Source organism: Etheostoma spectabile, chromosome 23 (genome assembly GCF_008692095.1).
Source record: "Etheostoma spectabile isolate EspeVRDwgs_2016 chromosome 23, UIUC_Espe_1.0, whole genome shotgun sequence".
Classification (NCBI taxonomy): Eukaryota; Metazoa; Chordata; class Actinopteri; order Perciformes; family Percidae; genus Etheostoma; species Etheostoma spectabile.
In genome coordinates this window covers 5935568-5963249 of record NC_045755.1, presented here as the reverse complement: position 1 = coordinate 5963249, position 27682 = coordinate 5935568, and the positions used below count along the sequence as shown (strand labels likewise).

General features: G+C 39.9%; 1 protein-coding gene across 3 annotated transcripts in view; it reads right to left on the bottom strand.

Moving 5' to 3' along the window:
• Window positions 1–4412: 4412 nt before the first annotated feature.
• tbc1d22a (TBC1 domain family, member 22a) overlaps window positions 4413–27682 on the bottom strand; it is a 187026-nt gene continuing 163756 nt past the window's right edge. For all 3 annotated transcript variants that reach the window (XM_032505200.1, XM_032505202.1, XM_032505201.1), the window contains 2 exons: window positions 26956–27051; window positions 4413–8670 (listed from right to left, as the gene is read on the bottom strand). In XM_032505200.1, coding sequence (XP_032361091.1) covers window positions 8542–8670; window positions 26956–27051 — 225 coding nt within the window. In that variant the 3' untranslated portion in view covers window positions 4413–8541. The remainder of the gene's footprint in view (window positions 8671–26955; window positions 27052–27682) is intronic.

Below are 27682 nucleotides of genomic sequence, written 5' to 3'. Positions count from 1 at the left end.
GGGTTAAGACATTCGTATTGCAGTTTTTAAATTGATGTGGGCCTCAAATGCTACATTTTCCTGCTCGAAGCCACTCTTACCCAATCACCTTGAAAAACAGCCACCACATCATTGAAGGGATGAGAGCAACTTCTACTGTAGGTGCTGGAAATCTAGGTAGCTTATCCAGGTAAAGGGCTTCATTGCAAAAAGCGGTTTCTTTTTTGGGAAGATTGCAAACGTGTGTGCTCATTTCTCTCTAAAAACAGGTAATTACATTCTCTAAAATACCTGGTCCTAACATTTTGTGTCTGATGTACAGCTCACATGAACTCAAATACCTCCTCTTACGTTAAAATTATTTTCCACTGGCTGTTATTTCACTCTATAAAGTTGATATTAGTACAACAATGTTTTCTGTGTTATCTATTTCAACCATTTATGCATTACTTTTAGTTTAGCATTTAAACTGTTAACTATTTCAACCATTTATACATGTCTTTAAGCTAGCTAAACCCTTTACATTTAGCTAACAACTTCAACCACACTTACCCATTATGTTATGCTATTTCAACTTCCATAAGTCCATTATAGCTATTTTACCATACATGCACATTTAGCCATTTATTTCAACCACTTAATCCACCTATTTTAACCATTTAGCTATTACTTTTAGCTACGCTATTGTAATACAGGCGTGAGTCATCATTAGTCAGCTTACTGCTTGCTTCAGACATTCTGTGAGGAAAATAAATAACAGACCTGCAGCCTTTATGAATGGAGTTCTGGCAATATCATCACTGTAGCAAACAAATAATCTACGGGGGTACTACAGAGGATACAACTGTCAAGACCGAAGGTGAACATCTGGATTGACTTGAAAAGGCAACAGACTCAGTCATCTCTTAAAAGGCACTAGTGAGCAGCTTCGGTGGCAATATGGAGTATATTCAATATTGGCAACCAGGTCTGGGCTATGAACTCAGACATTAACGACGGCTAAGAGGAGCACGACACTAGCAAATGAGACACAAACAGCAGCTCTTAAGTGGTACGCAATTTTGATTGGGCTAAGAAAACAACTTATTGCCAATAGCCTTCTTTTAGGGTTTTCCCACTCTAGACAGCACAGTAAATTTATCCTCTGTTTCTCACAAGGTAAACAGTAAAATGTCCCTGTTCACGATACAAAGTCATCTACCAGGGGGACGTGTGCATGCCCTTGCATACTGAGCCAATGCAGTGGGTTTCAACTGATGCTGTCAGAACCTTGCTGTACAAATACAGCAATCTCATTCAAATGAATAAGGGGGCTGAGTTTTGTCTATTTGAGCACGGCCTTACTATGGAGATGGATTTATAGTGACACATGTCTTGGCTACCATGATGCTGTCAGTGGTGATGAGAAGACTTACAGTGGCTGTGATTGGAGCTCTGTCCCCGTCGAGGTTTGTCTCGATGTGATGAGTAATAAGTCAAAGTTAATTTGGGGAGTTCAGCTTTCCTATTGAGCAAACATCCTTCCTCACAAGTCTCCTGAGTTTCGAGTCATGCTCTAATTTTGTAAAGTCAAGTATAAATATTCACTTCCTGTGTAAATCTTAGTTACTGACAGAGAGAAGCGCTCAACCACTGAAGGTAAAATAGATGGCGTGTCAAAGTTCATGACTGATCAGCTTTATTATTCTCTGCATAGTTCTTGATTCAAGTCATCAGACACTGAGATTTAAAAATACGACGGAAGAAATTAAAGGACAGATCAGTTCTGTATCGCAAGAGTTCAGATGAAGTGCATTCTTTAAATAGCCCTCCAATTTAATCTCTGAAGAACACAGTGTTCCACATCTTAGGAGCAGCAAAGGGAAGTGGCAGTGGCTGATGCACTCCAATGTTAATTTTGCTATTTTACCAACTGACTAAAATACAACATGTCTCTTATGGTTTTAAAATATTATAAATCCAGTTATTATCCATCCCCTTTTTCACCCATCAATGAGCAGTTATGACGTCAACTTGTATCAGTGTCTCAATGAGAAAAGTCATCTCCTACTCCTCAGTCTTTTTCACATTCCTGGCATGAATTCCACATGGTGGCATTTTACCTGCCAGACTAACTTGTAAATCAAGCGTCGGAGCCAGCATTTAACAGCACGTTAAGAAAAGCAAAAAACACCTGCACAGTGACCATGATAATCTCCTAGCTAAGATTTGCCGTGCCTGCTGAGTTTCCTAGCTGAAAGATTTTCACGGTCAGCGTGCAGGTGTTCTGATTTATCTTCTCAGCTGGATGAGATACTCAAAAGATTAAAATAACAAAGGAATTGCGATGGCTAAAGGTCCCATATTGTATAATGTCTTTTGTGATTATAAAGCAGATTGATCGCTCTTACTTGTCTCTTCAATGTCACCCTGTGTTGGGAAATACACCATAACTACATGAACATATCTATTTAATATGGCTCCACTATCTGTAATTTTGTTCTGAATAAATGAATAATAACTGAGTATTCAATTTACGTGAATGGAACTTGATGCTGAGAAGTGAAAAGTTAATGAATCCATGAATTATCTTAGAAGCTGCACAAGTTATCAAAGTATGATTTACTGCTGCCAAAATTGTTGAAGAGTGTTGTTTTTCTGGAACAAATTTGCTTACTTCCATGGTGCATGGAGAGGTGAAAGAAGTCCAAAGATGTCAACAACACTTGAAGTATATAGAACAACTTTATTTATTGTAAGACCAACAATCCAATAAAGTTGTTCTATATACTAGTGCCGCTGGAGTTTTGACTTCTTTAAAATTGTTGGTTGTGACAGGAAAAGTATGTAAACTTCTGAATCCCACAAAAGGCCTGTTTGAAAAAAAAAAAAAAGATCAAGACATTTCTTGCTATGAGGAAAAGCCCAGAATGACTTGAGGAAATAAAAACCAATACAAAGATGAGTTGCAGCTTATTTATATGTTTTTTTACTAACTTTAATTATGCCACTTTTAAGCAGCCAGAAATAATTTTCCATTCACCGCACAATATCTTTTTCCCTCCGTTGCCTCGGCACAAACTTGAAATTGAAACTGATTAACATCCCAGTTGCCAGTGCCTCCACAGCACATATAAAATCCTCTCCAGAGACATCCGCGATCTGTGTGTTATCCTTCATTGTGACAATAATGCCGTCGCTGTGCAACCCCTCTTTCCAAAAATTGAATCAGGAAATTGATTTCAGACACGGCCTTAAAATTCTGTGAAAATGCCGTGAAGTCTGCCTTGACATTTCTGCCTTAGCGATCCCAGGATGTTGTACCATTTGCCAGTGTGTGAGCCCTTGATGAAAAGGACTCACGCTGGCAAGTGGTGGTTTATAGGCCTGTAAATTGGTGGAGTTAGGAGGGCATTGGGAGGTAAACTGCAAAGGCTGATACTATAACAGTGATATACTGTACAAATAAATAGCAAACAGCTACAATATGTAGAGAGGAAAATGGCCGTGAGGAAAACACTAAAGGAAAAGTTGATTTAGCTAATACTCGCACTATATCTTTTTTGCTTCAAGGTGTGCTCCAGCTGGTTCTTTGTTGGCACCTCTTCCATCTTTCTTCACAAATTACGTGTGTGTATGCGTGCGCAAATGTGCACAAACGGGCCCCTTCCTGTGACCATTGTTTGTTTTAATGTATTTTTAATTTCCCATGAAGTGACTGGAGTCCTCAGTGACCGCCACTCCATAATTGGCTGCCTGTGTGAACATCAGTCAGCCTAACGAGAGCGAGGGAGCGACTACTGTGGGCAGGGTGCACACACACGCACGCACGCACGCACGCACGCACGCACAGTACGAATATGTTCTCTCATTTGCAAATGTATGCAGCCTGGTTCTGGTTTTTGTCTTCTCGTTTCCTTCCCATCCTCTGAGAACCCCCCTCCCCCCCAATACAATTACCTACATGTGGCAAATTAGCACAGCATTTAGCTGTGGCCTGCTTGCTGCACTGGCTAATGCATGCACAGACACGGTATCGCATTATTTTCTGCATTTTCATCATATTAAAGAAATTCATTCTCAGCTCGCTGGGGAACACATGACTGTAATATAACATATCTTGAGTTTGACTGCAATCACACATGAAATATTTAACTAATACCCTACTAATACTATCTGCCACTCATACATGCACACAACAGCTCAGAACAGTACACTTTAAGAAAAAACATACAGTATACACAACATGACGCCTTATTCAAAGCAATTTTGTCATATATAGGATTTATTTACATTTTCTATTTACAGTTTTTTGTTTCAAAATCTTCTCTGTACACTTTTTAAATTCAAGAACCAAAACTCCTGTCACCCACATTCTAGTATTATAAGATTCTTTCTGAGTACTCAAGAGGCAAAAGACATTGGGGACACCCCCGATGTCTTTTAGGAAATTATTTTCAGCTTCTTTCATAAACATATTTTAATGTTTGGAGACGCAGAGCAAGAAGGAAGGAAACAAACTACAAGAAATGAAAGCAGCTGAAAATGTTACTTAAGGATACACTCCTGAAGATGTTTCAAAAAATGATGATGATGAAGCTTGTTTGTGTGTGTTTGTGTGTGTGTGTGTTTGTGTGTGCGCTAATTGAAAATGGGTTCCAGCCAGATAAAACCTAGGCCTTCATCACCATGGAGACGTGTGTGTGTGTGTGTGTGTGTGTGTTTGTGGAGAGGACCGGGTTACAGGCAGGTAAATTTGAGATTGGCAGCATGTGAATGGGCCTTTGTTTATTAAGCCATCTCTTTTCACAAACTAGGCAACTACTTCTTGTTTAGGGCATATGACATTACTGCAAAAATATAGAATCTCTTCTAATGATTTGAAAAGAAGGTTGGTTGGGGGGGGGGGGGGGGGGGGGGGGGGGGGGGGGGTTACAAGTCTGCTTCCTTTGCCCATGACTTACACACGTGCGCGCGCGCACACACACACACACACACACACACACACACACACACACACACACACACAGAAAGCACAGTTGCTGTCAACCTCCCACATTATTAGTAGTGTCAGGCATCCCCTATTTTTTGGATTTTTTGATAACTTGTAACCGCACCAACTAATGTAGTTAGCTAATGATGTGAAAATAACTTTAGGTTACTACTGTATGTGGTAAACAAGAGTTCCTTACACTTTTACCTCTTGTAATTTTGGTTTTGGATAGTCTTTTGTATATATAATAATAATAAAAAAAACACCTCACTACAGCCCTAAGCGTACCGCTTCAACACGTGGTGAAGTCCAAATCTTGACAGGCGTGCCGTCGATGTTCAGGGGAGGGGTAAAGCGAAGCATCATTTGCCGAGTTTGAACTTTTAAAAGGCCCAGAGTGTTACGGTATTAAACAGTTCATGTTGTTGGCTAACACACCCAAAAAAATAGATGTGCACATACAAAAAGATAGTTTCTGTCTTTTCACAGCAAATGCAAAATGTGATACTATTGCTTCCAGAAATCGAGAACCTTTCAGGTTCATTTGAGGTCAAAAAATTAACTAAGACATTGTCTCATGTCTCCAGAGTCAGGCACAACTTAATAGGCTTGTCTTGTAAGCATAACAACATAAAACCAGAAATGTAAAAGAAAAATCTGTAAATTGTGAGATTGAAAGAATAAATCTCATACAAAGAGTGAAAGAGAGAGAGAGAGAGAGAGAGAGAGAGGAAGGGGAAAAAAGGCTATAGACTTTTAAATTAAGTGCAGTTTTTCCTCATCAGAGAGCAAAGGAGATGATGGACTTGTGAGACTGGTGCAGATTGGATAAAAAAAGATCCCAAGTGTGATCAAAGACTGACAGCTCTCAGAGAAAAAAGCGCTGAAACTTCCAAAAGAAACAACCCCCGTCCCTCTCTGCTTCCATCTCCCCTTCACACACCTACGCACACCGTCTTTGTGGGCTGGGGTGACAATAATGGATCCTGGCGGAGTCGCAACAGGAGGCTCTAGACGTTAACAGCTATGTGTTATGTCATGAATATCTGATTTTGCCCCCCCCCAATCCCCTAACATTACACCAATATGGTGCCATTGACTTTGGGTAAAATATCCCATGTGCTCTTGAACAGAGCAACAAAGACAGGAGAAAGACAAAGGTGTTGTTAAGACGATGTTAATCAGGGAGTCCTGTGCACAAGAATATTAAGGTTCTATTTTAATGCCCGTGCTGTTTTTGTTCAGTTATGTGCAGCTCGCTATATGCAAACAGATTTCACATTAAAGGGTGAATTTAACTGTTATCTGTGTCGGTCATTGATAGTTAAAGCCATGATTCTGCTCTATTGATTTTTTTTTATTATTATTATTATTAACAGCAAAGGGTCTGTCCCTTGTAAACTTAAAAATGCATTTTGAAAACAAAAATCAACACTAATTTTGCTACACAAGGCAGGAAAAAGAGGCAATGACACTCAGCTAAACCCTGACTACCTGGAGGATATTGAAACGGGATTGGTGCGGGATACACATGATTCCATTAGGAGAACCAATTTGGATAAAACGTGTGTAATTGTTTTTTGTTTATTATTTTAAAGGTGCAAGACTCCCTTTAATGAAGACGCTGCAAAAAAAAAAAACACCCGTGCACCTGCAGCTTTCACCTGTGTGACCAGGAAGGCCTTGTGAAAGGAATAATAACAAGAATCAGGCTCAGGTCAGCGCAAACCGCCTTAATGGTGTCCTCTCGCCATAACAAGGTGGAGCTACTTTATGGAGAGTATGTAATCAAAGTGTTTTATTTGGATTTTTGCTTGCTGAAGGAATCACTTAACTACCCGATGAGAGACTCCTAAAGCCTATTCTCAGCAAAATATCAAAGACAACAAATTGGCATGTCACAGTTTTTTTTTTTTCACCCATAAAAATTGGGCCTGAAAAACAAAAGAGGAAGGGAAAGTAAAAAAACAGATTGTATCTTAATTAAGGCAAACTTGTTCATTTGGATCCCACTTCAAAAAACAACCCTGTGAAGGCTCTTTAAATATCCTAACTTAGCTTCCATGAGATGATTCCATTTTGCAATTGAACTTGAAATAGTTTATTTTGCCCCCATACTGATGTGTGCACGTTTCTAAACTTAACGACATATGCGTAAATGTATGTACCGGTCTGTGGATTTCTAGGTTTCACTACTTGTGTGTTCTGAGGTAGTCCTGGTAACAGAGATGAGGGGCGATTAAAAGATAAGACATGGCCATTTCATCTATAAGCAGGTTGAGAGGAAAAAAGTAGCTTTCTTCCTCCAAATGGCTTCTTATCTTCTGTGATGTCTCGGATTGGGCATCGAGAACCGATTCCTACTGGGAATCGTTTTAAAAATTACGATTCCAGTAGAATCGTTTCTTTAATGGAATCATTTGGAGGATTTGGTTTCAAATCCGATCATCGCTTCCCAGTTTAATATGCGCAAGTTTTGGTTTCTTTAGCGGCCAGGCGCTTTTTGTGTTGCTGCCATGGAGCGCAGTAGTCGGCGCTCTAGTGTGGCTTTATTTTGAGTTGAAAAAGCCCGGTAAAACTGCAACCCACCATTGTATCAAAATAAAATCTTCTTCTTATTTGTGAATTAAGAATGTGACCCGTTTGAACTCCACCTCTCAAAGAATCAAAATCAAGAATCGATAAGAACCGGAATCGAAAGGAAGAATCGGAATTGGAATCAGAATTGTTAAAATCCAAACGATGCCAAACCCTAGTGATGTCGATCTGCGTGGGCTCTGCAGTGTGGGTGGGAGGACCGGGGATAGGGGAAGGAACTGGGTGGATGTTTGTGGTTTGTAGAAGGAGGGAGACACATTTTCCCTCAGAGACCGTCTCTCTGTAAAGTCCTACTGCTAGTTTGTCATGAAGGAAAACAAAAGGTCCCCCTCTCGGCACGCAGCAGGAGGGGAAAAAAAAGAACAGGAGAGGTCATGTTCCTTCAGGTGGTGTTGTGACCAGGAGAGCGGGCTCAGATATGTAAACCATCCAGCACTGTGCCCTTTTGCTATCTTTCTTTGTCTTCGCAAACTGAAAAAAAGGTCACATTTTGGCCCCAGGACACACAAAAAAACAACCTATTGCCATGGCATTGGATTTTCTTTTTCTTTTTTTAGCAGAAAAGACATTTTTTTCTGAGCCAGAATAACCTCCCGGCAGCGCTGAGCTCGTGGTCCTGCATCAGGCCTGAGGTTGTACTTGAGCGGACCGAACTGTAAAAAGTTGTGGCCTTCAGTGTTGAAGAAGGTTCTGCAGTGGACTGAAGGAGAGCACATTTCAGAGCTGATCAGAAAAAAAAAGGCTCCAACATCAATGTGTTAAAATGCTACACCGCATGTCCTCTCAGTCATTGGTTGATCCAAATCTCTTAATAGCTGAAAGGCCCATTGGGCAAAATGGGGGAGCGGAGGTTAAGAAAAAGGGACGTCCTTCCCTGAAGGAAAAGAGGCCTTTAAGTTCAGTAGACGACTGCAGAGCAGGTAGGAGGTGATAAAAAGGGGGAGGAGCAAGAACAGGAGAAGAAGGGGAGCAGCTGCAGCAAGCCACGCTTATCATCTCTTGTAGTGGTTTGGCGCGTCAGCAAAGGCAAACTTCAACCTGTAGGCTTCAGCCAGCAGTACGCTCACTTCTTCGTTACCCCAGTGCATTGTGGGAAGGTTCTGCAGGAGGATCATCAGACCCTGTTGGGGAAAAGAAAACATGTTTTAGAGAAAAGAGGAGATGTGAGAAGGCAATAGAACAGTGTGTTCCATTTGTAATTGGAAGTCGATTTTCTGAGCTCCAAGTCGGAAACACTCCCCCTGAACTTTTTCCAAACTCGGAAGTTGGTCAACCTCCGAGTACCCCAAGCTCAAAATCCAACATGGATGCCCTGTGCATCAACAGTAGTCAAAGCTGGGGTAACATACAGTTATTAGCACTTATGTCTTGCATGTGTCTCACTAAATCAGTTGTACACACAGTATTGTCCATCTTATATCTGTGGACGTGGACACAAAAAACAGTGTAATATGTTATCAACCGGTATTGCTAACCATGGCTAACCGGGCTAGAGCTAATTCCTACGATGAAAAATCTGACTTGTAAATGGAACGCATTCAACTCGGAGGCGATGTCATTCCCAGTACCGAGGTAAATGGAACGCATTCAGGAAAAGGAAAGAGAGGGAAAGTCAGTAGGTGATGCATTTCTTTATACTATACAGACAAACTAACCGACAAACTCAGCAGCATGGGTTTGGGTCAGGATCCAACTCTAACATTGGCATTGTAAACCCTCTGTATATCACCAAGAACCAAGTTGTTCTAGGATCTAGGAGTTGTACACTATGTGTACACTTGACAGGGAGCAAGAATAAGAGCTTATTCATCTGCAGAAAATAAATCTGCAACAGTTTTTATAACTTATCGATTAATTGAGAAAGTCATTTTTCGAACATGAATGGCAAACATTCACTAATCCCAGTTTCTCCATTGTGATGATTTTTTACCCGTTTTATCTTATTGTAAAATGAATATTGTTGGGACTGTTGGTCAGACAAAGCTGTCACCTTGTTGCTCCGGGAAATTGTGGAAATTGCGATGGCTATCTTTTCCCTCTATTTTCTAATGTTGGATGATCAAACAACCAAAACATAACTCAAGTAAATAATACACTGATTAATTGACTATGAAAATGATTGCAAGTTGCAGCCTTAATTTAAATACTGGTGTTAAGATCGAGTCCCCATTTACACCTGGTATTCATGCAATCTGAACCTGGAGATCTTCTCTGGTATGCAATCGGCCACGAACATCTGGCGGCGATCTGGCTGTCACTGGGATCAAATCACAGCTAGGATGCAATCATGAAAAATTAAAATCCACCTAACAAGTTGAAATGACACCTAACTCTTTATCTTCCTAGTATCTCATCAAACCCATTGAAAAACACAATAATAATAAGCAGAATCCACATCCGCAGCATCGCTTTCCTTCATCTTGACAACATGTTTGTTGACCTGATTTGCATATTGCCATCCATCCTACATTGAGCTATGTAAGAAAATACTACATAAAGTGCTGTCAAAACGGTAACATTTAAATGTATTTTATGTAACACTCCTGTGTGTTTCTTTCCGATTTACAGTTTGTTCAATGGCAAGGGAAAAACTACTTCAGCTTTAGGTCTTTATTGCATTCTGTTATCTATCTGTCTGGTCACATCCTGGGACATTGGAACACTAAATGAGGACACAACAGATAACACTGACTAGTACCAGGTGCAAAGGCCTGTGATCAGATGTCATTATCTGTTTAAATGACACAGATATCGTATGGCAATACCAGGTATGAATGGGGCCCAGAGATACTAAAAACCAAACGCAACTACAGCGCAAAGTATTATTACAGGCTGCACTTGCAATTGGGATCCCACAAAGTACACCCTTTGGGGTAATGCTAGTGTAGCAGACAGGCACAGTTGGACTTGCTTTCTGTGTCCCTGTGTTTGAGCGTGACACAGATGTTATTAAGTCAGTCAAAGTGGTTTAATAACAGCTGTGAGCGAGAAAGAAGGTAAAGAGGAAGGTGTGGGTATGGGGGAGAAAAACAAAATCTGGAAAGAAAGAATAAAGTGTCAAGTACAATTCAGTGGAGCTTAAGTCTTTCCCCAGATTCCTGTTTTGTACATTACTATGTAAGTAAGAAGACAGACAACAGCAACACACACCCTCACGCACGCAAGTGACTTCAATCTCGCCAACTAATTCCTGGGGAATGAGACGGGATAGCAGTGAGATAGACTGATTGTGTGTGTGTGTGTGTGTTTGTGTGTGTGTGTGTGAGAGAGAGAGAGTGTGTTCATATGCTATAGATCAGTGTCCCAGGAGCTTTCATCATCAAGGCTGAAATCATTGCCGTGACAACAGGGTTTACAACCAATCATGGTGTTAATAATCACATCGAAGGACAAATCACGCTGGGTCTTCGGGTGTCTACACTCATCTGACTCCTGAGCAGTTTGCCGCCGTCTGAAAGGACCCTGTTGCAAAAAGAATTTTAACACTGTCGAATTACTTACACATTCCAATGCATATTCCACCCTCGCCTTTCTACAACTGCTGAGAAAGTCAAACCACACAAAATTGCACGTGGGTAAAGACACTACAGCGAGGCACTTTGTATTATTTTACCCTCCTACATATTGAATTGATGGTGTTTGACTCCATTAATTTTTTCCTTTCTCGCAGTTTTTTAATGAGCCGGTGAGACGACCCTGATGACTTTTCAACAAAAGGCATTTGTATTCCGAAGAAAAGGGGAAAAGTACAAGTTTTCTTCGACTAATTAAGCTCAAAGCTGCTATCCTAGCCAAATTTTACAGATTTGTCTGCAGCTGTGTTTCACCTCCGCCTTCTGAATAACTTAACGAGGAGTTTTGACGTACTACATTTTGAAATGTGTTGTTAAGTAAAAGAGCAGAAGGTGATTATTTTGTTGACTGACTTTTGTTAGCCGTGGGCCATTGAAATGTGTTTAAAGCCTGTTGGAGTATTTTACAAATTCACATGCGGTGAGAGAGCGCTGCTAAAACGACAGTGTCGTCAAATATAAAGCAAAACTCAGATTCTCCCTAAAATACAGATCCATATCATTATCATCAAAATCCTGCTGAAGGAAAAACACTGTTATGGATGCTCCTTTGTGAAGAAGACCTGGACCTTGACTTTGAAAAGACTGACCTAATAACATCCCCCTTGGTTCAGAAAGACACACTGCTCTTAAGTTTTTTTTGCTCTGAGGGATGGCAAGCGGAGGAAAGAGAAAAGGCAGTCTGATCAGAATTCAGCTCGCTTTTCTCTCATCTGTATTCAATAGAGCATCACTATCAGTGCTCCTCTTTTCATCACTCACTCACACGTACGCACACACACACTCCAAATGCAACAACGTTGCTCACAGCTAAAGGACTGCGTGTCCACACAAGGGGGGGTCATGTATTGCGTATTTATGATTATGCTGTATCCGCTCACAGGAAAACATTCAGGTGCTAAAGACAAAGAAAATGTTTGAACTGCAGATATCCTGCTGAACATCTGACAGGCACATTAAGCTGAATATAAATAAATATTTCATTTAAATAGAAGAAAGCGGAAGTAGGTAAATAAGGAGAAAAAAAAAAAGCTTCTGGCCAGTCCTCATACATAACATGTCCTATTTATTTTTTTTAGCCTTTTTTACGGAGTAGAGATGGACAAGTAGTAGCAGGGATATTTTAAATAAATCATCAAAAGGCACTTTATTGCTATGCTAAAGGAGATGGACCAACCGCCGTCTAATCAATTCCTGCTTGAAATGGTACAACCCCAAAAGTACACACCCATAGTGACTGAGGAGCTTCATTAGGAACATATTTCTGCGAGGTAACCATCTGCTGGCTATCACTTCTGTTGGGCTAATGACTTTAATACGGTTTAATTGCATACATCTCGCTGTCAGGGGGGAGAACTCAGCACTCACTCCACTCCACACAGGTGGCAAAACTCCACGCTGAGAGGCCACGAGTGTCTGTGTGAATGAGTGTGTTGCGTTTGCGTGAGAAAAAAAAAGATGGGACAAGGAATCTTTACAATCCATGGTGTTTGGTGTCTCTGTGGAATAGGAAGAAATCAGTGAAAGAGATGATACAGTAAATTAAAGGTACAGACGAGACAGAAAAAAAGGAGACGGCGATGTGTGTGAGTGTGTGTATGTAATTAGTCTTGTTATGTGTGTGTGTGTGTGTGGTGGTGATGGGGGGGTGGGCTTGTGGTTATTTAGGCGTGAATATCCATTTACCCCACAATACTGACAAACACATTGATCCACCATTATACTGTACACAGTATGCTACCAAAGGAAGGCAATTAGCTCTCCATCTCCTACGCTTGGCTAGGCTTAAAGCGGTTAATGGCTATTGATAGTGAAGGGAAAGGAGACTGTCAATAGAGTAGACTCATGCTCTTTCTTCAAAAAGTAAATGGGACAACATAATGGTTACACAGAGAGCCAACTGGCAAGTGAAATTTACTTGCTGTGTGTGTAGCTATTGTTTTAACCTGCATCCGACCGGGGTGAGCTGATTTAATTCGCTCCATCCTCATCTCCACCTCCCATTTGTAAAGCCGCAAAATGCTCAGTGGAAAATATTCCCCTTTAGGTGAATGAGAAGAGCTGCTGTTTCACTCTGAGAACTAAGCGTGGGTGTGTGGAATAAGTAAAACAAATGCCACACAATAACCTGAGGAAAAGCATGGCTGACAAACATGAAGATGCCACATTTCTTAATATTTGCTCTACCAGGAAAGTTTGGAGTGCGAATATTGGGTTAAATTAAACTATGGTATTTATGCATGTGAGTTAGTGACGACTATAAGAGTTGAAGCTTAAAATGAGAGAGAAATACAACTTCAAATGCTATTAACAAAGTGACAGACAGACAGACAGACAGACAGACACACACACACTTACTTACTTACTTAAAGGCCACTCTTCCTGTGAACCAAACAGTCTATTTGCTGGCAGAATGACATGGTGCTAAGTGAAGTACAATGAGTGCCCAAAGTCCTGCAAGGTGCCTTGCTGTCTTTCCTGTGGTGTCAACAACAGCTCCCCACAGTTTGCAACAAAAACCCAGGAGAAATTAATGGGGCAGAGATGACAGGTGTGGTGCTCACAAACATATCAACAGACACACCTTTGTGGCTAAAAATGTCCATCGTCTGTAGTAGCTGCTGTGTTTCTTTGACGTCCCACCTCCAACCTCCTTCAACCAACACATCTACATGAACGCACACCGAGAGATGAGGTTGCTCACACGCGGACTGCCACCTACGTGCACAAACACTCCAGGATGCTGGTGGTGGTAATGGTGTTTTTGCAGCACCCTGAGGTGTAATGGGCCTAGGCACGGCTCTGTCAGGGCCATTAGCTTGCTGTAGTTTGTATAATTACACAAAATGGGCACTCTGGCAAGCAGTGGGTGCTAATGTAGGAGTGGGGTACTGTAGCATACGGAGGTAAGAGCTGATGGCAATGCCAAGTTGTCTTGCAAAAAGGTTGGCTGGTTAAAAGCTCAGTGGATTAATACAGTGGCAGCACTCAGAAGTGTCCCACCCTGCTGCGAGAACAGGCGCACCTTTGCCGCGGATGCAGCACGCTTGAGCTGCAGCATGGCACATTAAGGCACTCCATGGCAGTTGAGGGGCGCTGAGCTTACACAGAGCTTTACACAGCTAAAGCCATGAGGCTTTTAATTAGGGCTGCAACTTTTATTTACTTTTTATTGAGCCGCAACAATCAGTTGCATAGTCAAAAAATCTGTCGATTACTTTCTTGTTTGTTCGATTTGTTGTCTGGTCTACAAAATGTCAGAAAATTATGAAAAATGTGGACCAGTGTTTTCCCAACGCCCAAGTTGACGTCCTCAAATATCTTGTTTTGTCCACAACTCAAAGATATTCAGTTGAACTGTCACAGCAGAGTGAATAAACTAGAAAATATTTACATTTAAGGAGCTGGAATCATAAAAATATCAACTTATTTTTTTCATTATAAATGTCTCAAGGTCAATGATCAAAATAGTTGCTGATTCATTTTAAAGCTTATAACTAATTGAATAATCCATAAATCTTTGCAGCTCTAGTTTTATATCAGCATTTAAAATGTATATTATGAAAGTTAGAGGAAGTTGTTTTATTAACTTTTCTGCCAAACAGCCACCTGCCGAGTGGCAGCCAGTTCCACCTATGTTCATTCCAATCATGCTCTTTGTAGTCTCCTATACTGGGTTTTAATCCAGCAGATGTTTCAGTTAACATATTTTTATGTTTCTGTTGTCAGATAACGGTACCCGCATGAAATCGCAATTTAATTGTCCACTACACTACATGTTTACCATCAGTCATTCACAAGCTTCTGCCATTTTTATGAAATCCTTATTCCCAAATGAATAAAACATAGAGGCTAACGACCCAAAGTACCCAAGATTCATGCCATCATACATGCATGCCTATCACTTTATTTTGCTTTTACATTACTATACCACAGTTAAAACAGCAATACCAAATTATTCATGCAGTACAAATGAATTCCATTTTTATAGTAACAGTTATTCGCGGAAACTGTGCAGTGCAGGCGTGTCAGGTTTAGTTTTAAGTGGATAGAAAACGGAGACACATTCACACCTCGCCTGTCTTTTGTCTTGGAAATGTCAACAGCTGTCTCTAGAGGAGTTCTCTTTTTGTACCTGGGCCAAGGGGGGTGGTTTAAGCTGTCTCTTGCATTTTCGCATTACTGCAGTTAGCCACATCTAAGCAGAAGTAAAAAAGGATTCCACTGTTCTGCCAACGGGTTATCAGGTTGAGGGAGCGCCCAGCAGTCATACGTTAATCCTTAACTTAGCTACGAGTGATTCAGCTCACAGCTTTTCTTATGATACTGTGTATTTTGTATGATATCCATGGAAAGGATGTGGGATCTGTTTTGGCAGGAAGTTTAGGAACAGTATTTAAACATCTTACACCACAGCATGAAAGAAAACTAAAGTTCAATGACATTTTTTCAAGTAACAGAAGCAATGTAAACAACATGTAGTTGACCTGCAAAATTATGCTGAAAAAGATGCAAAACAAGCATGTTATAAACCCAGAGCTGCCCGCTTGCATAGTGCAGTTACAGACTGCACTGACAGAGTGATGGGAAAAAGCACTGTTAATAGTGAAATATGATGACTTATGCAATCACAGGCACGGTTTTAGTCAATTTTAGTAAATTCCATGCATCCCTGGAAAGTACTAGAGAAAAAAAAAAGATGAATGTATGAATAAAAAATTGTCTCATTTAACATTCATGTATTTCTCGCGAGCAGTAGGTCAACATCAGTCCACGCTTGTGTAAACTAAACTAATTCATAAAGTCCTGCTATGCCTTTTTATAAAAGGGAAAAGATACGGGGACGTGTGGGATGGGGGTTCAACCTTTGGTAATTTGAATACTGTGGGAGTGTGAAAGAGAATGATGACAGATAGTTGAAAGCTTTGAGTACGCATGCAACCAAAAGTGTGGGTGTTAGTGTTGAGTTTATTGTTTGGATACCCCAACCCCTACTAACGCCTCATAGAATTATGTATTTAATGGTTTTAATTCAAACTAAAAAATAATTGAGTTAATAGATAGTATTCTATGAATACCTTGAATTTTTCGGCTCTCGTCAGTTCACGCTCAGTCAGTGGGCTTAAGTCTCGCTCCTATTCTGTACCAGTCAATGCCAGCCCGATGACAAGTTCATAACCTCTGGAAAAAAAATGCAGCCAGAAGCAATCTGAGTACTAAAACAGTTGTCTGTGTTCCCTCTGTGTATTGAAGCATTTATGGTGATATTTTACTCTGCTTGAGTAGTTTCACTTTTCGGCATACACAACTTCAAAGCTCAAGAGCAGTCAATATTTAACCATTTGACCTTTTTGCTTCAGCCATCACCACCCAAAACACTTTTGTTTTCACACTGTTTTGAACATGCAAAACCACTTCAGAAATGTATGAGCCAATCCACTGCAATGCATTTTTGTTGTGGGTCTACGCTTTGAATACCATGCTGACAACTGCTCAGCAAAATTGGCAATATGAACAGTACAATGGGCACTTACCATGAAGAGATGAGGCCCTGTGAACTTCAACATAGTAAATTTTACAAAAGAGAAATAGTGCCTCAACCGCTTTTCTCCAGCTGTAATCCACTGCCAACTTCAGAAAGGTTAATGGCACCCTAATCAAGAGTTCATGATCACTGAAAACAACAACGCAGGGGCAGAAATGCCTTAGTTCTTGCTTTGACTGCATATAACAGCATTTAAATCCAAAATTCAATATTTATGTCTCAGTTCAAGACCCGGCCCATTCCTCAAATCTCCTTTCTCTCTTTTTCTTTAAAGTCTATTTCTCCTTCCTCCTGCTGCTGCTGCAGCCTGTTTATTCCTTACAAGTGGGTCAATATTGTTGTTTATTTGGCATTTTTATGTCTTAACTGAGTTGAGCACAGGGGCATGCAATTGGCTTATGGGCTGACAAAGAAACTAGTTTAATTTAGTTTAATTTTTGTACTTTAATTTTGTCATCTTAGGGCAAAAATGCTATAAAACTCTGACTCTTCCTATTTCTTTTTTCCTCTCTATTGCGGATAAAGCTCAGTCAATGATAATGCCAGTAATGACACTCAGACGGCAAGCTAATCATCCCACACACAATTGTTTTGAGCAGATTAATGCTTCTAGGAGACTCTTGGCAATGGCAAACTTGTGCTTGCATGCATTGATCAACAGAGCAACGACACGTCTCAGTTGTACAGCTAATAAACTGCATTTGTGTGCATATTTTAGCACAAACACACACTCACACACTTTATGTCTACGCGATGCTGCATCATGAGTGATAACTACTGACTTTCCAAGGAGCTTTGGTCATCAAAAACATACGCAACAATAATTCAGCGTACCCACCCACACGTTGGCTTCAAAGTGAAGTTTAGCTGTCAGTGATGGAGAGCGTGGAGGTGGAAGGAGAGCAATGAAAGAAGGATGTCAAAGAATAAAATGCAGGATGGGGTGGAGGGCTACATAATTACTTCTACCATATTAAGTTCCCTCTCATTTTTTTCCTCTTCTCCTATTGTTTTGGCACAAAGAGATTCATATGCCACATCAGGCGCGGCACTCAATCAAAGGGGTGATTATTAAAAGTTGTTTACCAGGGGCGGCCTTGTCTCACTTTCTACACTATTGACTACAGTGCCATCCATCAGGGAAGCTGCAAACCCCTGAGAGGGTCTGCGCAATACCAGCCAAGTTTGGGGAGAAAGTTATAGGGGAGAAAATGAAGAGCTCTTGTTGTGATAAATGGGGGAAAATGGAATTAATCAGAGGTGGGATCAAGCTCTTTACCGGAAACTGCCAGGTGGCTACTTGCTATTTCGCATGCACACACATGCAGATATAAAATAAAATAGGTGCACGGGCTAGATTCTATAGTATGATTGAAGTCTTTTCAACACACAAGAACATAAAAATGACAGAAATACAAATTTGCATGTAGAATACATTGCGGTAAAGACAGAGAAAAGTGATATATTTTTTCAGTAGAGGGCCCTATGGACTACATTGCTGGCAACAATCTGCTGCATTTGTGTTGGCAAAGTAAAACATCTAGAGTGACCAGATGTCCTGATTAAAGCACGAGAGTTCCAGTTTTCAAGCATTTGTCCTGGCGTCATGACAGGGACACACTTTGTTCTAATAATTAGAATTCAATTTTCCCCCAAAATAAACTTTAATAGGTCTTTTGTGAAATGTGTCACTAAGCAAGATAACAACTTTATTAGAACAATGATTGGGGTAAATTAACACCATTGTCTCGTTCTCTTTTATCAGTATACAGAGCAGTGGCAGGGAAAGCAAAAACATTATGCTATACCTCAGCCACAAACTGGTCAAAGTAGTGTAAATGGGAAAACAAACTCTTCAGTGGTGTAGTAAAGGAAGTTGGCAGTGATCTGCAACTACCACCACCCAAAGCACAGAAACAAACAGATTTATATATAGGCAGTAGTATGCTCATGACATGAGCATACTTATTGTATTGTACTGTATTGAAATTTGGAATTTAAGATAATTGTATATTAGGTTTCCCCTTTATATCTACATTAAACAGAACACAGATCAACAGAACACCACAGTGCAATTCCCTCATACTTTGTCACTCTGTATAAACGTATTTGGAGATTTGTTTTATTCTCTAATGGTGCTTTTAGTTCTACAAAGCTGTCATTTGGAGTCTAGTACATTGCATGTGCAGGTGCTGTTTCAAATAAAAGTTACATAATCACTGTCCTGTCACTTCAGAGATATATATATATATATATATATATATATATATATATATATATATATATATATATATATATAAAAATACTAAATATGAAATAGAACTAATACGTTGAAATAGTTCTGTCATTACTTTGGTTCCTCTATAGTGCCCTCCTTTCCTTTATTGCCATGGCAGCCTAACCCAAGGCATTCTCCACACATAACTGATCAGAGGTCCGACGCTGACATTTACAAAAGGTCCACAGTTTTTCACACACCATTAATTAAACTGAAAACAAATCTTTGTCTCCCTCTTTCACTCTGCCACCTCTCACTCGCTTTCCTTAAGCTCCTCTGGGGAAAAAACTGTAGTGACAGTGAGATTCCATTTACACAGAACTAATAGGTTTCGCCTTCACATAAACGCTTGGCATCACATTAACAATCACGATGGGGGATCCTCACGACGGACGACTATTCAGCAACGCTGACTAATGAAATCTCAGGGCAACGCGGTTAGATGGCTGAGATCAAGAGGTTCAACTGATGGCCATGACATCCATGCGGACAAATACTGCTATGGATACAAATGAGAGTCTGCAGATTCTTTTAAGTACTGCTCAACCTTTGATGTAAAAAAAAAAAAAACTGATATTATAGCCTCATACTCAGGAAAATGCTAAATCAAAATACATTTTATGCATTAGACTAGTATCATAGGATAGGAAAACGTACATATTACAACATTAATAGGGTAGGTTTCACGGATAATTGAGTGCCCAGCTGTTTCTTTAATCACCTTTTATTACAAGGACTAACGCTTGTATGCAATTTGCATCTTAATTGTTAGAGTGTAAGAGTAGGCAACATGTATGATATAAAAAAGGAGACTAAAAACATGGCATAAACTGTGTGTGTAAATGTAGGTTTTGCTTTTGAAAATTTACTTTAAATTCACAAGTGTAGAGAGATTCATTTATAATGTATGTTAAGGCAATCTTATGCATAAAAATCAAACATGTCAATAGAAGCTGTATATCAATACACCTTGAAGATGCAAACAGCATTTATTGAGAATATGGAATGTGTACAAAGTGCATGTGCCTTTTTTTAATTCTGGGAAATTGCAATGTAGCATTTCTGCTGCACGTCCCCGCCAACGTCAAAGCATATGAGCTGAAGTTGTATCATACATGCCAAATACTTTGTGAAAAAACAGGCATTTTTCAAACAGATATAAAAAGCAAATTGTAGTTCATCTAGGAAGCGGACAATTCCTGCACAAGCACCAAACAAAAACATTGCAATTGTTACAATGAGTTAAATGAATGCCTATTTAAGGATGTGCACCCCCTGGAATAGTCCTTTGTGAGGCTGTAATCTTTAGAAACAAATTGCAAAAATGGGTAAATTGCAAAAGCGGCAATTATCTCCCTTCTTTCTGGCATACATAACAAGTTGACATTTTGTGCTAAAACCTAACAAAAACCCTTTTCTACCTGAATTTCGGGCTGTGAGGTTGTGTCTTATTTGCTTGAGTTTTTTTTCTTTTCTTTTTTTTAAATGCAGACTGGCCTATTCTCTAGTTTCCAGGATGAGGTACAACTTCACAATCAAGGAGCTCCACATATGCAACAGGAACCAGAGTGCAGAGGTTTTTCATAATCATTTAGAGGCAGCTCTGCAGTTGGTGGGTGCCTGCAGGTAGCAACAGACTAATGGGAAATGGTGCTGACCCTACTTAAAACAGCAAACCTGCATAATTCCTCTGCCCAAAACTGTGTCTACTGTAAGCGTGTGTTCGAAAGCAAATGTTTGACTAAAACTGTACAGACATGAGAGAAAATGGTTTATATGCGTGTTTGTGCTGTCGTGTCTATGAGCGTGTGGCTTTGAGCGACAGAGAAAATGGATGAAGATGTGCGCGTGTTGGTGCACGCGCTAACTTATTCTTGCAGTCCAGGCCTGCAGTTAGCAGTAGTGTGCTAGCTGATGTGGAACGGTGGAAGACAGATTGCTTGGGGAGTGCCATTCTCATCCTGCTTTCCATTTAGCAGCTTAACCAATCCAATCCCACAACCAGGAGAGAAGATTCACATTTACTCTCCTTACTATGTTTGATAACAATGCATGAATTATCCTTTTTAAATTACTTTCCGCATGCATTTTTTAATTAAAACTGTTAAAGTGAATCAATCATTTGTGTTCCCTCTTAGGAGCCCAAGCATGTCACTTGCAAGTTTGTCATATTCTACATTTTACATCAAAGACAATTTGCTCACACTTTTATACAGTGAGCGACTACACTGCTGTGACTAGGCAGAATTAGAGGGTTAAAAACTATTAAACAAAAAGATCTCAAAAGAGGTTTTTCCAACTTCCACATTCGTGTTTGAGAGTTTGAAATTGTAACATTCTAATCGAACGTTGCCATGGCTTTGTGAAGCAAAGTTTCCCAAACAGACTAATTTGTGGCGGTGCGCCACACAATCAACACTGGCCGCCACATATTGGGTTTCGGTATAACATTTTTTTAACATTATTAAAAACACGCAGCGTATTTGTTCAGCTGCATTACCTTTCCCTGCTCTCCTCTGTCTCTCTGTCACTCACACGTCTCTTTCACTAACCACGTCATTAATATTTTCAGGCTTCAACCAGTACTGGAAGCAGAAAGACAGGGTCAGGGAGAAAGAGATAGATTTGTTAGGCATTGAAGAAAGAGTAGGAGAGGAGGGCAGCATCCAACAGCATGTCCTCCTCAGTTTTGGATACTTGATTGTTACAAAAGACAAGAATTTTACCACTCTGAGCCTAATGTGTAATCCATGAAAAAATATGATTGAAAACCAGGATGTAAGTAATTCATTTTTGTTTGGCAGAGCAAAGATTCTAGATTCCCACCTCTGCTTAGCGCAAATCAATCAAAGCTGTAATTTCCAGCTATAACACAAAACAAGTAATGTCGCGCTGTGCTAACAAGCTGCTACAAGTTTCGTTAGCCTCAAGGCCTGGGGAAATTGGAGTTGCAGCTCTATGTAATAATGAGTAGATTAATTTAAACAAGTTGGAAACCTTGATTATATTGCTGGAAGCATGTGCTGTTTGTGTGAATGCATGTTGTAGGATGAAAAGGCAAGAGTGATTTCTGTACATCATAATGTCTTTTGACTGCCAACAGGTCATTGCCTTTAGACAGTTTCAGGGCTCTATACTATTGTATGTCCATGTAAAAACTTTAGCAATGTTGCATTGTTTTTACATGCAAACAATTTTATGGCAATCCATTGAATAGTCAAGACATTTCACTAAAAAAAAAACAAATTTAAACCCTATGGTAGTGTTCGAATAAAACTTAGGGGATAACCAAAGTCAGTAGGCTTTATCCTCCTCTGTAAGATATTTGTTTGAATATTTTTTGAATATTTGTGAAAACTTTTAGAGCAATCCGTCCAATAGATACTTCACTAAATAGGAGAAATGTCAAGTTTGCGGAAGGCAGGTCAGGGGGTCAAACAAGTGAGTATGATTCATCATCTGGGAACCACGAAAATCTGAACAAATAATTGTGACAAGACATCTGTTGAGAACTCAGCAAATACCAATGTCAGTAGGATTCATTATCTCTCATTGTCATCCCTAGGAGCCCTCTCATCATGAAATCAATGATGAAGTATTGGAAAGAAAGGGAGGTAAAGGAAAAGCAGGAATCAGTGGTGGAGTAATACACAGGGAAAAGAAAGACAGAAGGAAACAGTAAAACAAATTAGTAACAGAGAGAGAAACAGAGGGACAGAGACAGACAGAAAGAGAAAGAAAGGCAGACATGAGAGAAAAGGGATGCAGTGAGGGTTGCTGGATAAAGCATGTGAAGATAAGAAGCTGTTCAACAGGCCCTTAAGAACCTGGCAGGCCCACGTTTGAACCCAGAGGCTCAGTGGATCCTAGGCAGAAATCTCCTGGAATTAAACTACTAAAGCTGAGAAGAGAAGAAATCTTTACTTTCCTCGCTGACACTAATCTAAAAAGTACTTGAATTATATTATATATATTATATTTAGTTGATTTTGTTTAATTTTTTTTCAAAGCCACAACCCCTACAATACCTTTAAAACGTGCGAGAACATTCACATTAATTAAGAACGGCACACAAGTTTGTTTTGTTTCGTGTCTGAATTTCTATTCATTCTGTGATACAGACAAATGAGGAAGACACAGCGCACACACAGCGCACACACACACACACACACACACACACACACAATCTGTATTCCATTAAGTACAACAGACTTCACTTGAAGACATAAACAAATAGGCGATGAGAGCTCATTTGCTGTAGACTGGGCAAGGAAAAACGCCAGGATAACATTTGTGTGTGTGTGTGTGTGTGTGTGTGTGTGTGTGTGTGTGTGTGTGTGTGTGTGTGTGTGTGTGTCTTTCGTACTAATGGGTGCTATTAGGAATGTATGTTGTCTTGAATTTATCAGTTTACAACAGGTAAACATAGATGAGGTGTTAAGTTTGTATTAACAGCAAAGAGCACTTTTTAGGCAGTTCACAGCTATTTAGCACTAAACACAAACTGCAGGTGAGACTGAATGTAATTAGTTTTGCAGGTTTTTGGTAAGAAATTGAAATGTTGATCTGATGTTGGTGCTAAAGGAGTCAGGGGATCACCAAAGTCATTAGAATTCATCGCTTGAGTACTGTGAATGTCTTTACAAACTGCAGAGCCATGCGCTGACAAGCAGAAAGGAGGATATTATAATTACGGAGATGAAATGTACATTTCTTTTCAGTGATGTTTAGTCACAAGCCTCTCATACTTGTGGGTGCACACATTCTAATCAAGCAAATAAAAAATTAAGCTGACCTAGCTGTCTTCAAGCTGATGGTGTTTTAGGAGCTTCCTGAATTCATTAGAATTTTCAAGTCTGGCATCGCTTACTCCTGCACAGGCTCAGTCTGCTCCAAGTATGCCTGCCAAGGCATGTATAAATTATGAATAATTCCATGAATGCAAATTCTTTCTCTTTTTTAACCATTTTAACGCAAGAGTGGACACACTAACTACTTAAAGGTTAGCGAGGCCTTTCTGTGTGCACAGCTCAAAACGCTGCAGAATTCCATTCAAAAACCTATAACAATCTGAAATACAATCTGAAATTGAATCCAACAAAAAGTAGCAATCTAATCTGAGCTTGAACTTGAGTGCGACAAAAGTTGAGAGAGGGTAAGAACAGCATGAAAGTAAGAACAGATGAGTCAGTTGATGCCTCATCTTCAAACTCCGACAGCCTCCAGTGTCTCACTCAGTGGGCGAAGCAGCTTTATTCAACTGGCCTCCATCTCAAACCCAGGTCCTTTAGAACTGGAACTCTAGGACTGCTATCGCCTTTGAAGACTTTTGATTAGTCCATGGTGGGAGTGACAGAAAACGAGGTAGAAGCACCCTTGAATCAGCTGTAAATTTATTGATTTTAGCCCTCTTTTCTTCAATGGAACCACCTGAGGGGAGCTACAGTAAAACTCAGATGTGCAGGACCTCTGAAGTGCAAAGAGTAATTTCTCATTCAAGTACTGAATAAAACAACTTTACTGTGATTTTTTGGAGTAATAAAAACCCGTATGATGGCAATAGTCACACGGAGTGCTACTCTGATACAACAAGGTCTTATTCATTCTTCACTCCCATTTGTTATCAAAATCAAAATTTTCCATTCTGTAAGAATTATTTCATTTATATCTTAAAGTAAAACAAATGAATATACTGCATGTTCTCTAGACATTCTTACTCTAAAAAAAATCCTCTCTGCATTTACATATCTAGTGTTTTTTTTAAAAAGAACATCATCTCTGGAATGCAACTTACATTTTATTGGTAAAGCAGTGATATAGAAGTCCTATATTTATCGTTTCCATTTCGAAAGGCAGTTACAGCCTTTAAGCCTTCATTAAGCGGGTGCAAACTGCAGCCCAATGCCTAGTCAGCTTTAATTAATCATCTGTAACATTGTGTCTTTCAAATAATGTTGTAGGGTTATAACATTACACTGAAGAGTGCCAAACCATAAATGTACTCTCAAAATAAAAACAAACTTTTCATATTTCCCTTCATTGCACTAAAGTTTAATCTGTGCTGAAGTCTCCTATCCCTCTTCCCAACCTCTCATTTCCACCCTGATCCTCTTCTCCCTCTACGCCTCCTCTTTTCCTCTCATCTTCATGAGGTTGGATATTTTGCCCTTGGCACAGAACTTGGTAGTCTGTATTGAGAGCCAGCCAGTCAGTAAAACTATATGGAGTTTGGAGAATAGTTTGTAAAAGCGTGAGCTTGTGTGGTCATAATACAGATGAGCACACAGTGCACAAATGTAAGAATAGAGCAAAACAAAAGGAGGCTCTAATACGTTTAGGTAACGGTAATTAATCAGGGCGGCAAAATGCAATGTCCCGAAAAATATAGAACCTTCTGAGCTTTAACAAGTTGGGAAATGAAGAAGGAAAGAACACAGTCACACTTGGGTAAGAATGTGAGAAATAAAAGTCACCTTGCAAGCATTGGAAAGCAGGCAGCAGGGTTTGACATAAGCATTGGCCCGATGCCAGTAAAAAAGCGTGTTGGGCAAGTTGGTTATCCAGGTTTTCCTAAAGCATATTTACACTAGTCGCTGCAATAATAAGGCTTGGAGATCATCATTAAGCCTTTTCTCCCTGTTGAGGTCAAGAAGAAAGGAGAGGATACAGTACACCTGGCCAGTACTGAGAGTCTCAGGATGTCCTACTCTCAGGCCACTAGGATCCTAAATGAGGTCAATGCTTTAAACTGCACCCAATTATACACATATGTTTAGTACTACACTACTACTGACTAATTGAAGGAACATTTTACTGGAACTGCACCCTAGATGATTTCATGTGACAAATCAATTGATTGATTAAACACCTATATGTTGTGTAAATAAGCCAGCAGCGCCTTTTCTGTCTGAGGAAGCTCAGGTCCCTGATGAATTAGTTTTATAGATCTTTTATTGAGTTGATCTTTTGGTGTGCATGAAGAAAATGCATGACCAAAGGTGATACAGGTCTACAGCAGAAAAGTCTGTCTGATTTGTACAACAAACAGTTGTTAAAGAAAGCAGAATCCACCCTGTCCAACAGCACCCACCTTCTGCACCTACAGTAGAGTTTCAGATCTTGCCTTGTGGTTCCCGATCGAACACCCACTAGCCAAAACTATTTACTTGACTTTTTGTTATATGTTGTATTCAATTGCCTTGTGTGTTTTTGATCTTGTCGTATTACGGTTTTCACTGCTGCACAACCAATTTCCTCTCTGTGGACAAATAAGGTTCTAGTTGAGTTGAGCTGGACACAAATGTCCCCCAATAAGATCTGTATTGATTTGAAATTAACTTAAAGATCGGACCAATCAGAGCAGACTGGGCTTTTCAGGAAGGCGGGCCTAGAGTTCAGACAGAGTGTTTCAGGCAGAGGAGCTGCAGCAATGGGCAATTTGAGAAACAAAGTATTTTGAACATCAATGCATGTAAATGTATTCTAGTAGACCCCAAGAGTGCAAACATGGCGTTAAATAGTATAGTATAAAAGTATAATAGGGGCTTTTTACACAACAGAAAGAAAAGACAAAAAAAGTGAAAGAAGAAAGGAAGCGAGTGCAGCCAAAGAGCAGAGACGATGTTAATATGTGATGATTTTATCCTGTGTTGCTACTGTTAAGAAGCTGCGTCCCCCAGTGAGCTGGCAACTAAAGTCACCTTCTGGCAGCTGTCTACTGTCGTCTACTAATGCGCTCACAGTGACTTTTGGACCTCCCAGTTAATAACCAGGGAGGTAATGGAGAAGGATGCAGGCCATGAGCAGTTCTGCAGTCTGATGGTCTGTTTAGATGGTGTTTGTGCACACAGCCGAGATTTATTTACATCAAAATTAAGATATGTACAGTATATCACCATCAGCTTCACCAGCTGGCTATGAAAACCTGTATGGCTGAATGTATAGTATGTGTGCGTGCCAGTCTGTGGACACAAAGCTGTATGGCGCCCCCTCTGTCTTGTGTGCACATTACCTGAAAATCCCTCTCCTCTAGAATTTCTTTCCTCCACCTCACCAGGAAGGCAGCGCACACGTAGAGGTGGAAATGGGAGAAGCCCTCTGGTTCAGCCTAGTGAGAGAGAGATGAAAATGTGGATTTACAACAAGTTGAACATTTCACACACACAGCTATGTTATGTTGTTCAAACAGAAGCTTAAGGATGCAAGGGAAGCAGCTCAGTTCATCTTCCATATACACAAAAAGGAGAAGACATACAAACATGTATTGGTCACAATCCAGAAATGTACATTTTCAGGGCAACTGAGACAAAGAAAGATACAAATCTTCTTTGCACAGCTTTTTGTTTCAGCCCCGCGTTGGGTTTGGCAGCTCTCTTTTTTATGATTTGGCAATGAGCAGGCACATTAAAGAAGAAGAAGAAAAACAAATGATGAGATGAGCCTTGTTCTGTTACTTTTTTCTCCGGAACTCTATCACAGGGAGGATAATAATAATAATAATAATAATAATAATAATAATAATAATTTGTAATTTTTATATTTACGCAAATCCCAACGTGCTACATGATAAAACAGGTAAGTGCTAAAAATAAAAACACATGGGGAGCATAAAAATAAAAAAATAAAAAAAAACAATGAGGAAAAGGGCAAGAGTTCAATAAAACGGGACGGAGTTTGGCAATGTTTCTGAGGTGGAAGGAGGAGGTCTTGCAGAGATGTTTGATGTGAGCCTCAAAGGT